This window comes from Labrus bergylta, chromosome 11, assembly GCF_963930695.1.
Source record: "Labrus bergylta chromosome 11, fLabBer1.1, whole genome shotgun sequence".
Classification (NCBI taxonomy): domain Eukaryota; kingdom Metazoa; phylum Chordata; class Actinopteri; order Labriformes; family Labridae; genus Labrus; species Labrus bergylta.
The window spans coordinates 25186556-25201540 of NC_089205.1; the positions used below are offsets into that span (position 1 = coordinate 25186556).

Consider the following 14985-nt stretch of genomic DNA (forward strand, 5'->3'; position numbering starts at 1 on the left):
AAAGCCTTTATCTTCTAGGAAAAACATTTAAACTTCCTGCTGGCAGCTCTGCGGTGGTACATTTTGTTCGTCATCACCTGGGGTTTTAAATTGTTTCTCCGGCTTCCTCTGGAAAACAGAAAAATCAATCGGCACACAGTAACACAATCAGAATCTCTTTGGTTGCGTAGCTTTCCGCGTGCCTCGGTTCGCATTTGGGTCGTTTTCAAGCTTCTACATGAAACTGTTGAGATCAGTCGAGGAGTAATTTCCTCGGACATGTTACTGCTGGCCTGACGAGTTGTCAGAGGAATGTACAATGTGTCTCTTAAATATGGTTTCTCTCTGACTTCAGGCAGAGAAAGTTGAGTAAATCAGATAACAAAGGGCCATTGTCCACTTTAGTGAAAGGCCAAAAGAAACACCCACAGCCCCTCTCTTCCACACTACCTTGCCACAGGCTCTGTTGTAAACTAGTTTGAAATTCCTGTGAAACACCTCAAACCAGATGTCCCGTCTCTGTTTGCGAAAGCTGCAGCTCTAACCAGGTTGTTTACAGTTCAAGAGCCCAGTCTGTGATTGATGAGCAGCACCGCTAAGCATCTAAAAAGGCTCTTCTCTATTCCACAGAGGACATTTCTTTGAGTGTACATGATCAGCAATGAAGTGAAAATCATTCTGATGAATTCATGAGGTGAAGACCCGGGGTTGACGTGTCCTTTAACACCGCTTCCCATTTGGCTTTCATAAAACAGGGAAGTGCTGCAGAGAGTGGTCAATAAAAATGGCAGGTGAGACGGAAATCAATAAGGCCACTTCAGAGAATGTAATTCGTTTGAGTAATCTCATCTTGTGGGGGGAAAAAAAAGGAGGAGCGCCTGGAGATGTAGTTTATCTTGGAAAAGAGGCAGCCTTGAAAAGGTCTTGCGCTGACTCTGATTAGAGGCCTAATTAGAAATTAAGTGTTGGTGTGTTTTCCATTAAGTCCCAGTAAAGGGAAGAAGCACTCGGCTTAAGTAGTCCCTGTTGCCAGGGCTGCTTGTCAGCTCTGAGTCCCCATTTTGTGTCACTGAGCCTCTCAGGTCTTTTTAAGGCTTGTGTGGCTCAGTGAGCGGCACAAACCTGTGTGCAGATAACCAAGCAGCAGCGCTCAAAGAGGCCTCTTCACAGCCTATCTCTCTCTCTCTGTTGTGCATTCGCTCCAGCTCAAGCCTTCCCTTTTGATGTAACAAGAGTAGATTGCTAATTGGCAACTCACAAAGGATTCAAATTGGATGACTGTGCATTTGGGTAGGCAAGAGGGTTCTACATCTGTAAGAGCTTTGACAACTGCTTTCAGCTTTGAGGAAGAGACGGGAGCAAAAACTTCCCCCTGATTTGTGTTACGCCGCTGTTTCTCATCTCTCATCCCCTCCGTTTAATTCACTTTAAAGCTGATGTAGGTGATGAAGACCAAATTTGACACCAGCATGAGAAAGGAAAGTGAAAGAGAAAAACACAAGATTTCTGTGATTAACCGTCCACTTGGTTTTTTTCTTCTTCTCCGCAGCTCGGCCCTTGACTCGCATGAACCTGACGACACCCACCATCGTGGCGAGGGCTCAGAAACGCAAGATGACCGTCGCCACTTGCTCGTCGTCCAACGGGAAGCCCCCGAGCGTGATCAAATGGGACACCAGGTTGAAGGGCGAGGCCACGTTCCAGGAGACGCGCAACCAAAACGGGACGGTGACCGTGCGGAGCAACTACGTGGTGGTGCCGAGCCGCGAGACCCACAGGCAGAGGCTGACGTGCATCGTGTCGTACAGGAACGAGAGGATCACCGACAGCGTGGTGCTCAACGTGCAGTGTAAGAACACATCCTCTTTCTCGAACCTCAGCAGGTTGTTTTAGACTTTATTTTTTCAGACACCCGATAGTTATTTCCTGGCTGAAAGTGTAACCTGATCGCCACAGTTTACAGTCAACAAAGTTCTCTTGTAAACACAGCTCCCAAACATTTCCATTTGTACAGAGTAAAAAATAAAATAAAAAAAAGCAAATGAGCTGCTGGAAACGCACCAAACTTCTACTTGTCATTTCAAAGATCACATTTTTGCAAAGGTTTTTCTCTGAAAATAACTTTTATATGTTTTTTTCTTTTTGTGCAATAACAGTATTCAGCTCTTAACTACATCAATTGTAAAAGTAGTGTAAGTCTGAGAAACAGACCATGTTGTGGAGGAAATGACTGACTGTATCGTGCCTCCTTCCTTTGCAGATGAACCTGAGGTGAAGATCGAGGGCTTTGATGGAAACTGGTACCTGAACCGTCAGAACGTTCAGCTGACCTGCAGAGCCGACGCCAACCCCCCTGTCACCATCTACCAGTGGAAACTGTGAGTCTGACTGAACCCTAAAAAATGCCCTTAAGGCTCTCAAGACAAGACAGCATTGCTACGTGTTATTTTCTTACTAGAAAAAAAAAAACTTCTGTGTGTGTGTGTGTGTGTGTGTGTGTGTGTGTGTGTGTGTGTGTGTGTGTGTGTGTGTGTGTGTGTGTGTGTGTGTGTGTGTGTGTGTGTGTGTGTGTGTGTGTGTGTGTGTGTGTGTGTGTGTGTGTGTGTGTGTGTGTGTGTGTGTGTGTGTGTGTGTGTGTGTGTGGAGGGCTTACTAAAGCACAGGAAGGCCATTTATAGAATGGCTTAGTCAAATGAATCCAGCTCCTTTCCAACATTTGTTTCCAAACATATATATACAAAAAAAGGTAATCTTCAGAGATAACACAGCGGCTTCCTCCATCGTCTCCAGAAATGTGTCTCTGCATGTTTGTTTGTTTATAAAACATGTAATGAAGATAAGACTAGGACCTGAGGCAGAGCACAATGGGCCAATTACAGAGCAACACACGCCCCTATCTGCCTGATGCTCGCAGATACCGTGAGATAAATGCAAACAGACCACAGCTCGCTTTGCTGTGGGAATGTTTTCGCTTTGAAGTGTAAGGACCTGCATGCAGGTAAGAGGGTCAAAAAAAAGCGTCATTGTTAGGGCTGCTGTGTTCTCAGGAGAGAGCACAGAGAGCAGCGGTTTGTCCCCGGCTGAAACTGAACGCTGGTGTAAAGAGTCCTGGATTAGGGCGGCATACCGCAGGGCTGACATCAGTGTTTCTGCCTCTGAGACTATCACTGCTAATACATGAGCGGGAGGAGATGCAAACATGTATCCAAGGCCCCGGGGAGTCACTAAATAACCGCTGGGTTTGATCTGCTTTGAGTAGCGGCATGAAAGTTGCTCATGCTGAAATGATGTTGTTTGAATATAAAAGCACGGAGACATGGAAGGGAAAACAACGGCTAGATAGCAAGAAATGTTTTTGAACAATTTGTCTTGATCAAACTTTTTCGCTGCATTACAGAGGGGGAAAAAGAAAAGTCTGTGCAGCCTTTTTGAATATTAAACAACTTTTCTGAGCGTATCACAGTTTTAAATGAAAGTATTATACGGTAAAATTGAGAGATAAATGTAGCAATTTGTCCTGTAATTGCTCAGTGAAGGATGGATTGAGAAATATGTCATTGGACATGAGTGGATGTGGATTAATAGACCATTGTGGCCTCGTTGTATCTACTCTACAGACCGCTGTTGGATTTTAATGAGGCATGGGGAGGTTTTTTTTTTTTTTCCTTCCCTTTTTCTGTTTTGCATACATTTCCCTCTCAAGGCAGGAACACAGTGACACACACAGCAGCGACAGAAAGATGACAGAGATAGAGAAGATTTGGACCCCCGTTTGGGGTTTTCTTTTTACGAGAGGCAAAGGGAGATTTGGGCAGATAAGGGAAGAAAGAGAGAGAGAGAGAGAAGGAGTCGAAGAGGAGGAGGGTGAGGAGATGTGATCTGGAAAGACGAGGGCACTGTGCTGACAGATAGGAGGGGACGGCCATTGCTGCAGTGAAAATGAGATGCCAAATCTGTTGTGAAGGTTCCCCTGGGCTCCACCGTGGAGGTCAGCACAAGGCTGTGACGGAACGATCCAGAACAGGCCGGCAGGATTGCGTCACACTGAATGATACACACACACACACACACACACACACACACACACACACACACACACACACACACACACACACACATAAGCATACAGTACATACACACATATATGTCCAGTGTTGCCAAATTCACTGTAAAATTAGTGCTGTTGATACAGATGGACATTTTTTTTCCAGGGACAATCAGTTGTTTAAAGAATTAATCTTGTTCAATTTTTTTTCTTGTTCATTTGGCTCACTGTGGAAGCCAAAAAGTAAACAAAACTTTATTTAAACCATCTGCCGTCACTTTGAGCACTTTGTATCTGCTATTTGCAGAGTGTGCATGAATATAGAAAATCCCTCCAAACTCTCTTTTTCTGTTTGAGTACAATGCTTCCGATTTTCAAAATGGGTTAATGATCAACTTAGATGTTTATTGCCATTTGCACGGGTACAGGACAATACAGGTATATTGGAATTTGTGTGCATTTCTCCCAGAGTCAACTCTACAGAAAACAAGTATATAAAACAAAGTGTATAAAAAAAAGAAAAGGTGGCATTGGAGTGATGAAATAAAGACTGGACATTGAAAGGACAGCTTGCTATTTAAACTTACAAGCAAAGACTCATTTGTATGGCATTGTGGAAGTGACTATATCTAGAGTGTGAGAAGAGAAGTAACGGGGGGGGGGGTCTGTTTTTGTTTTTTCCAAAAGCAATCAGCCTGAAAACAAACATTCCCTCCACAGCACTGTTACTCACAGATGTGAAATTCTCCAACTTAAACAGCAGTGTCATTGTTATTAGTGAATTTAAACTGTGATTACCTTCAGGTCCCCTTTAATTACTTCACTTACTTATCCGTGTTGTGTACATGTTATTCCATTATTAATGCCATTGAGAGGCTCCTCTTAAGTGAACAGATCACTTCATTCCCCTTTTAAGTGATCTTTAAATCAGGTTAATCTGAGGCAGAATTAAAGAAGGGCGATACCGGCTGATGCCTTCTTGATTTCACATGCTCTCACTGAGTATTGCTAATGTCGTCAGCAGCTCCTCACAGAAAACTTCCCCCCACATTAAAACATTCGACATGAGCGTGAGACACTTTGAGGCCAATGAAACAGATGGACGTTTGATTGAAGACATCGTCCCTTCATTGCTTCTTAATACGTGCTTTGAAGTCCAGAGAGCCGTCTGTGTTTCCCTCTTTTAATGAATTAACACTTCTTCTGTTTCATGTCGATTCTTTTTATTTTTATTTTTAGACTTGATTAAAAAGAAAAGAGAACATATATGAAATCACAATTTGGCCTTTGAGCGCACACAGTGTGTGTGTTTTTTTTTTCTTTCTTTCTGCCTCCTCCACACCATCACGCAGTTTAAAGTGAATCAGGAAGCTGCTTTGATGTGTTTGTGTTCTTGAGTCCCCTCAACCCAACCCTCCACACACCCACATCTGTGTGCACACACACACACGCAACGCATATACACGAGCGGGCCAGCCAGGCACCAAAGAATCTGCATCACTCTCAAGCTGTTTGTTAGTCTTTTATTTCGCTGGCCCTCGGGCTCCTCACACACACACACACACACACACACACGCATGCACACGCTCTCTGATGTCTCATACAAATGCAGACATGGCGGGGGGATCTGTGGTGAATCGCGGTTCGCCAGCCTTTCATTCCTGTAGCAAATCAATTGGGGCTTTGCAGAACTCAGCACTTGATGGCGGCTCACAAGGTAACTGATTATTGAATCGTGACACACTGTACGGAGGGTTGTTTGCAGCTCCGTCGCCAGAGAGGCGTGCGAGAAGCAACTCAACCCCGAGCTGTCTTTCGAATACTTTTTGTTCTGAATACTTTTTGTTCTGAATACTTTTTGACGCTCAGAAATAATCTTCCACTTAAAAACTCTGACTCGTCCTAAAAAAACAAAAACTGCTGGGTAAGGCGCATCCAGTCGCGTCTGAATCCGCTGCTGCTAAGTGACATTTTATGATCGATTAATTAACAAATTGCTCGTCGCTGAGTCTTTGAAAAGCCTGTTTATTGCAGCTCAAGTGTGCTTGATATGTGGCCTTTTGTTAGCACGAGACCTAATTTTGTCGCCTCTCCATAATGCCATTTAGTTCCTCTCTCTCTCTCTCTCTGTGATAAATGGAGCATCACATTGTTTTTAATGTTCTCGCACAAGAGCCGATCTTAAAGTGTCTCTGAGCGAGCGAGGGAGGGAGGGAGGAGAGTCTGTGTGGCATCTCTATTGTTTAAAGAAACCAAAACAACCACCACAGTCTACAGCAGAGAGCTTTCTCTCATGACTATCAGTCATGTTTTGTGGCTCCACTTAGATCCCATTCATGAAGCCGATCCAAGGGAACAGGAAACGGCTAATTGTCACGTAATGTGATACCTGTCTCACCGTCCGGGCTCCATCAAAAGGGGTCCAGATAATAGAACGGAGAGAGGGTTGGGTGTGTGTTCATGATCCGTGACCCTCAAAGAGTGCTGACCTGATCAAAGGACACGAGCAGGTCTCGACGAGGCAGAGATCGCCAAGCATGAAGACAAACACCTCGGGCAGAAGAATCGGGCTTCTGGTTCTCATTGACAGCCCGGCATTTGGTGGATTCTGTATTTATCGCTTGATCAGCTGCCTCTCTCGACAGCTCCCCTGAGTTCTGAGTTCAGCCATGTGAGCTGTGCTGTAGTTGAGGAGAGAGAGAGAGAGAGAGCGAGAGAGAGAAAGCCCCTCTCTCGCTGCCCCCTCCCCTTCCTCCCAGCACTGTCTGTTTTGTATTCCACATGCCAAGAAGGTCTGTGTCCTGAGGCATCAGCTATGTCTTACCTGTTTAGGCCTGCTGGGATTCCCTGTCCTCATAATTTTGTTTGGACTTGATGGATGATGGCTGAAATACAGTGCTGTCAAATATTCCTACTATTTATCTCAGCCTGACACACACACACACACACACACACACACACACACACACACACACACACACACACACACACACACACACACACACACACACACACACACGCAGGTTTGTTTGGCACTAGAGACTGTATTTTTCATGCACTTTGAGTTGCTCTGCCACTCCTGGGAGAAGAATTATTATTTTTTTTTTTTCCTGCTGTGGTCTGGTGTAATTCAGCTTCTTTATGGTGTCTATATTATTGCCTTTTCTCTCTCTCTCTCCCTCTCTCTCTCTCTCTCTCTCTCTCTCTCTCTCTCTCTCTCTCTCTCCCTGTAGCTTGAACGGCTCCCTGCCCAGCAATGTGGAGATCAGGAACAACACTCTGTTCTTCAAGGGGCTCGTGACCTACGACCTGGCCGGGACATACGTGTGCGACGCCACCAACGGCATCGGGACTCGCACCGGCATCGTGGACGTCAACATTACAGGTAAGGCGGACGAAGGGCGCCGTTTTTTTTTCTCTTTCTCTGGCTCTTCAATAACTCTAGCATGGCTCGAATCAATACAGCACCCCTGCTGAGGATTTAGTCAGGCACTGTCAGACCCCCCCCCCAATCGCCCCAAAACAAAGACACATCTCTATGCACGTGCACACACACTGGCTGATTGTAGCAGATTGTCAGTGTGAATTCAATGCAGCTCCCTCCTGCCCTCGCTGTGCGGCCCCCCCCCCCCTGCTGCACCGTGTGGCAGGTGAGATGGAGGAAAAAAAAAACCTCTGTGTTTGTGTATCAGAGCTCAACGCACACGGTGTGGCAACAGCCGCCCTCCCTCCCAACCTGCCCTTTCTCTCGCATCCAGGCGCATGTGTGGGAGCGATATAAAGCAAGGCCTATTATTGGCGCTTAAAATAACATCAAGGTAAAAGAAAATGGGGGTTTGAGGTGAGGGTGCTGTATTGATCATGGTTTGCTCGCATCACGCTCACATTTCTCCAAACAGCCTCCTCTGTAGTCGAGCTCTGCGTTCGCTCTTTTGTCTCTTCCGTCTTCTGGGGAAAACAAAACGCTGAACAAAACTGATTCAGTTCCCCTTTCCACATAATTGTTGGCACACACGCACTGTGGTTCCGCTGGGTTCTCATCCATAGGAGATGATGTTTTGCCACAGTATACACCAGATTTCACTTTGCTGTACGTGCGACAGAAGTGGGGAATCTTCTTTCTATTGCTCCCAGCTGTGTGTGCGGTATTGGGAGACTGTGGCAGTTTTTGCTCTGGTCAGAATGGAAAGACTTTTTTTTTTTCCCCCCCTTTGTGCTGCTGGGTTTCTGGGAAGCGGGGGTGTTCTAACTTGCATTGCTTTGCATGTTGACTCACGTCGTGTCTTTGGGAACGCTGCGCTTGGTGTGAAGTGAACAGCTGTGCCTTACAGTATCGTTGCATACCTTCCTGTTTCCTCTCTTTCAGCGTGGTTTTTTTTCTCTACTGTTCGAGTAAGACTGGGAAGAAGCCGCTTAGCAGGATGTGATGTCATTACCTACTTTGTGCAAAGTTGTTCATCCAGAGTAGGCGGGATGGAAGAGGGATAATAAAAATCTCCTATGAGCATTGTTAGTTATCAGACAGGAAAGCGAAGAAGTAATCTACAGTCAGGAAATCACCCAGCACCGACTCGTGTTGAATAATTCTGATGCAAAGCGTTTGTACCGTTTGGCAAAAAGTGCTGTTTCCATCTGAAAAGGCAAAACAAAGGCACCAGAGTCATTTTCTATTTCTGCTTTTTCATTGATTGCTTAAATTAACAAACCACATTGCTATCGTCCCTACAGTCTTTCTGTTTATTCTCATCATTTGTTCGTATAATTTTATTCAGTGAGTGAGGTGAACAATGTGTGGGTTCATAATGTGAGTGCATTCAGCTACAATTTGTCTGCATAGCTTATTTAAATAGCAGTATTTTTAGCTGTTGTTTACTCTTTTTTTTTTTTTCATTCATAGAAAGGTTTGCAGGAAACGATCGATCCAGAAAGTATGAAAGCAATCTGTCTGCTCCCAGCAGGAGGTACTTACAACGCTTAATTGTTAGGTAGCATTTAGAGGCCTGTAATTACCCATTAAAGCTACATTTTTACACTCGATAGCGCGTCAATTTTCCTTTCGGTTAATGGACTTGATATTTGGAGTTAGGCTGCATACCATCATGGCGACTAAATCTGTCACAATACCTGATTTTTAAACTTTGATCTAGTCAATCAAACGATATTGATTTTTAGATACCTAGTCAACTTATATCCGGTCTTTTCTTTTGCCAAACAATGGAGGCAAACTAATGCATACCGTCAAAATTCCACAATTACATCGGCCCACTTTTGGGGCAAAAAACGTTGCCAACGTATTTGTGCAATTTTCAACAGTGTGCTCTTTCTTTCCCTCACAGCAGCTATTGTTTACGTTTATTAATGAAGATGTGAAGTTTTTTTTTAAAGCTTTGGTACTTTTTGTTTAAGCTTGGCCATTAAAATAACTGCGATTGTATCGTTTGAAAACACATGGTGTCCAAACCGATCAAAATATCAGAAAGTTTTGACAACTTTAATGCCAACACACATCCTGATGATTAAAAGCGACATGGCTCTCGGGGGTCTGTTTGTATCCTCCGATGCCTAAAATCTAATCTGCAAGTATTAGTTTATACGTTTGGATGGTAAAAGTCTTGATTTTCTGTTGAGGATACACTCCCAAAAGGGGTCCCGTACACGTTGAAGAGCAAAGTTGCCTGTTCCCATAGTAACAGTGACAAGTTAAAGGGAGGAGAGCCAGCCTCCCCTCTCCTGAAGCTCAGAGCTCAGCATCAGCTCCAACATGGCGCCTCCAAGTCAAGATGCACAAGCTCACAAACAGCTTTCAACAGTTTTTCTCAAACATTAGTGATCCAGGTTGCAGAAAGAGGGAGTGTGTACAAACGAGGCAGAGGGGGGGGGGGCAGAGCTGTCGTGCCCTTGTGTGTCTTGCAGTTGTAACATGGATTCCCTTACACGGGGTCATATGATGCACCCGCCTCTGTGCTCTTTGCTGATGTTGTGAAATGTTAGCATGTACCTCTCCTAATGTGGCGGCGTCAGCAGTATCTCCTGCACCTCAGCAGAACGTCATTAAGCTTTGAAGATACATGCAAAAGAAATGTTCGTTAAGAAGACACTCTGACTGTAGATCAGTGTGTTGGAAGACTTTCTAACCGTTCTGGTGACGCCATGAAAGGAGCGTTGGAGGTGAACTCGACACAGCATTTCCTGTTAATTCTTTGATGTGCTCTGTGCAGCCCTGACATTGGCTGTGCATAATGACCCCCGCGGTGGAGAGGTATAAGAAGTATGCTGATGCTTCATTAACTTCAAAAGAGCATCTTTGTGCCTCCTAGCCGCCTCAGACGGGGGGGGCCCCGGCTGAGACAAGGCAGGAGAGACAGAGCCAAACTGCTGGCTGCTGTTCAAGGCTGCAGCACAGGGGCCTCGGTTATGCTAGCTAAGTGTTCTCTGCAGAGAAGAAAAGGTGACCAGAGCGGATAGATGCAGCACATTTGTTCAACAACTCACAGAGAGACCAGAACAGTGATCAAAACGATGGGAATTCTGTAGCTCAAGAATCATAACTGGCCTTTGTTTTTTGTTTTTTTAAGCCTGCAGGAAACTGTATCAATCTATGAAGCATTTCACACCACCGTGGTGCATGTTTATGTCACTATGAAGACTTAGATCCATCCTAATGCACGACTTCTACTAGCTACGTTATGCATGGATAAGGCAGTCATGCTCTTTGTTTCTATTTGGAAGCTGATGTTCGGAGTGACACAGCAATATACACCTGCCGCGTGGACAGCCCTGCTTCCTGCTGTCAGGAAGATAAAATGTCCGTGACAACTGGTTTGTAGCGCAGAAAAAGCTATTTTCTCACTCTGGGAAACAACACTGATGGAGCACTTAAGGAGAGCGCATTTTAATCAAGCCGCTCAGTTTTCATGGACGGATTTGTGGAAGCTGGAAAAGCTGTCACCTCGGCAGATAGAAGGGGGCACGGAGCACCTTGTTTCAATTAGTCCGGGGATGGTGTTTGCCGGGGCGAGATGGCATCGACTCCGGTAAGTCACGTGGGCTGAGATGGGCTTTCTCTGAGGACGTGTGTTCAGCAGATATGGTGTCTCTTGTCAGAATCTAATGAACCACTCTCCTGTTTTAATCAATCCTGGCTTGGTCGGGGGGGGGGAGGAGGTGAAAGAGGAAGTCTGAGGGAAGAAGAAAGTCAGAGGAGATGATTCTACAAGAACAGAGATGAGCTTCATGTTCATGCTTCTCTTCTTTGCAAACACTCCTCTCTTTCACATCCACAGTTCCAGAAACCCTCCGGAGGGAAAGTCGACGCGTTGTCACATCAGATTAGCAAATTATCCGCCACTTTCAGAGGTGGTGTAAGAAAAAAAAATAGACCATAAAGTTTTCAAAAACGAAAACTAAGTTGCTTTGGATGATTTATTCGCCCAGTCACTGTGACTCCATTTAAAATATTGCAGCAGAGAAAGCCACAGGAAGAGAGCTGAATAATGTGGTTTAACCTCAAAAGATCCTCCCCAACTTAAGAGAGCACAATCAGTCTTTCATTAAGATAATCAGCTTTTCCAGCTCCGCGATCCGTTTGTCTGCGCCAAACAAATCGATGGTGCCATTTTTAAGTTCTCTCCAACCCCATGATGAATGGCCTTTATATCAGGAAGGCCTTACAATTATGTCATTATCACCCCTGTGAAAGGAGTTACTTGTGCTGGGTTTCTTGTTTTTTTAAGCATGTGGGAAAGTTCCTCCGAGTGAATCAGCACATTTGCCATGGAAATAATTTGTTTGCTCACTCCAGTAATCACTGAAAACTTGATTAGATAGTTTTTAACCTTGACTGCAGGCCGCACAGCAGGGCTAATCTTTGTGAGACGGGGGGGGGGGGGGGCGGAGTCACACACAATGCATAATTCCTGCCACATTAGCCGGATCAGCTGTGAAGGATAATATCAGATCAGCTCGGGTCAACCAGTGTGTGAACCTTTCGGTGATTCCACTTTCACCCTCCTTTGTCAGAGCTGCGGCGCGCACAGAGCAGAGGTGCAGTCAGCTCTGCTACGGGGGGGGTCTGCTTAAACTGAGTGTGTGAGAGCGAGAAGTGAGGGCGCTCTCTTCAATTTAGCAAGAAAAAAACGTGAGGATGACTCCTTCTATAAGCACAGGCACCCGGCGCCAACATCTGTTCACGCTCGCCTGAACAAGCAATAGTTCGCTCCCGTGTGGGGAAAATGAAGTTCAGAAAGAAGGCGGGGGGGGGGGAATCTTTACCACATCGTGAAAATGAGCTGAATTAAACATAGACAGTCCAATTGCAGTATAAATAAATAAGCAGTATCCATGTGGCTGAAGAAGACGCTTCAGTGCGTCTGATTTGGGGGAGTTTAGACGAGGAGGTAAAGTGGATTTGAGAGGGGGGGGGGGCTTGACAGGCAAACTGAAAGGGGAGAGCGGTGCAGACACAGAGGTGGAAGAGAGGGCAGGATGCTGTTTACATGACTTTGTGTAACACCCTGTACCAAGTCAAGAGCCTTCACTGCTCGTCACCTTCTCCATTCCTCCACATGCAGCGGTACACTGATGAGCAAAGACAGGTCAGTCACAGAGGTGGTGAGGTGGGCTAACAGTCTTTAGAAAAAAGGAACCGTGTTGACTTTTCGCTGTTTATTTACCGTCTAACTTTATCTTTTTTGCTCCACACAATGCGAGCAAATGAGGCCACAGCCGACAACATTAGCTGTGTCTATATAATGATTCCAAATACTCGCCACCAGGTTGGCAGGCAGGCAGGCAGCGGCGGCGGCGGCGGGCTGTTGGCAGATGCATCGGGAGCTTTCTCAGCATAAATTTGAATTACTGAGCAGGAGATGTTACTCTGGGCTGATAGATGTTTTAATTTTCCCTTAAAAAACTTATTACAACTTTGAACTGGACACAGAACACACATTTTGTGGTTTTATTGCACTTCTTGAATTAATGCGGTCATAACCGGACCTTTTATAAAACATTTATCCTCTCTGAGGTGGAGAGTGACCTCTTCAGTCCAAGATATCTTTTGAAAGATCACTCTGTAGTTCAATATCTTTCCAAAAAACATAAAAGACTGATGCTTGTTGGAAGATGGTTTATTGAAGGACCCAATGAAAAGGACACTTAATCATCCTGGAAAACATAAATAACTTTTTATTCGTCACATCTTATTCCCCGCCCTGTCAAATGAAACTTCCTCTCTCTCTCTCTCTCTCTCTTGACTCATATCCTTTTTGGTTGGCCCTCATGACTGATTGATTTCTCACTTTCTTGTACCAACAAGATCGTGAACACTAATTACAAATTAGGATGTGATGACATCGTGGCATCACAGTCATCATGGGGTGGCTGTGGCTCAGTGGTAGCTGGTGCAGTCACATGTTGAAGTGTCAATGGGGAAGACTGTCAACCCCCAAATTGCTGTTGTGTCAGCAGCCTAGACATGTGAATTCCCATGAAAGGGAGTAGTTAATACTGATGACTAGAAAAGCCCTTTACAAGCTCTAGTCAATTTACCAAGTCCATTTCGTGGCACTTTTCGGTCGACTCTCATGCCACATTGTTCTGCTGTTCTCCACAGAGACTGCCAAACCCCAACCCAATCTAAGACCCTTTGTGAAATGATTTTAAGATCTTCACTTATTATCCTATCCACTGTTCTAATATAAGTAAATGTATTGGGTGTCAGAAAATTGGCTGACTCAAATGAACGCACTTGATTCCATTATTGATTATTCCCACAATGAATTAGCCTACACAGTCACAGTTAATATCATTGCTGCCACCAGCAACAACTACTTTCCGAGCAGATAAGATGAAATGGTTTCCGGTCAATATAATGTGACATTAGAAAAACAACAACAGTGCTGAGCTAGCAGAGGGTTTTCATATTATTCAAACCCAACAAAAGGCGTCAAGGTTTCCATCAGTCAGTTTAAGGCCATTTTATCATAAAATTGTTTAGTGTTAAGGTTATTAAAGCCAGTGAAGCAGTTTCCTGTTAAAGATCAGTGCTCGGCTTGTCAAGCTAAAGTTGTTTCTGAGTGAGGATTCCTCCAGTGAACACAGCTCGGTCATACAACGATGATAGCAATCGTGAAATCCGTCCAGGGCGAGAAGTATACACTTGTTAAAGATGATAATAAACTCTGTTTCTCATCTGTGACTGCTCTGTCTGGCCCCTGTGCTGTCTCCCCTCTTAGGTTTTCTATTAAAAAAATACTTTCTCTCCTCTCGTCAAACACCTGCAGACTGTAAATAACAGTAGGTGTTGATGGCTTGGTTCAGTTTTTATCAGCAGAGGAACAGGCATGTTGCTCTCCCTCCATCACCACCGGGTCTGTCGCTTTCCCAAGAACATGATAGCGCTCAGATCGCTCTGCGTGATAAAAAAAAAAAAAAAAAGTTGGGACACGGTGGCGAGAGCGTCCCTGAATAAAAACAAGTATAGCAGCGTATATAACTGACATCGAACAGCAGAGCGGCTCCACGCAAGCCGTTTGTCTCGTTCTTTTCACTGACAGAGACAAGAGACATTATGATGTCGGCTTTGCTAAGGCTCCCCCAGCAATGTGAAATTTGTTTGTCTTCGCTTGTCATGGTGGAGTGTGTCTCAATCTGTGCACTATATAGCATATTGCTCTGGCGCCTTCTCATATCAGCGCCTGCATTATTCATGGATCCAAAGGCCTCACATGTGTACCGTGTATGTCATTACTCCCTCACTTCTGGCTGTCAGGCAGGATGAGGAGCGTTTCCAGTGTCTGGGTCTCTTGTTCCTCCTGCTTGCTCCTCATCACCCTTGAACTTCTTCATACCCTTAGCGTTTCGGGTCTTCAGGCTGTTAAAGCGACTTTCTAGCCCCCCACGTCCTAGCTGCAGGAGGGGGCTGCTCGCTGCTCAGATCCTGCCAAGAATACTCCTCATTATCC

General features: G+C 45.0%; 1 protein-coding gene across 7 annotated transcripts in view; it reads left to right on the forward strand.

Moving 5' to 3' along the window:
- The window catches only part of nectin1b (nectin cell adhesion molecule 1b), a 151474-nt gene that overhangs the window by 52127 nt on the left and 84362 nt on the right, over window positions 1-14985 (forward strand). For all 7 annotated transcript variants that reach the window (XM_065960608.1, XM_065960605.1, XM_065960606.1 and 4 more), the window contains exons 3-5: window positions 1529-1828; window positions 2240-2357; window positions 7258-7409. In XM_065960608.1, coding sequence (XP_065816680.1) covers window positions 1529-1828; window positions 2240-2357; window positions 7258-7409 — 570 coding nt within the window. The remainder of the gene's footprint in view (window positions 1-1528; window positions 1829-2239; window positions 2358-7257; window positions 7410-14985) is intronic.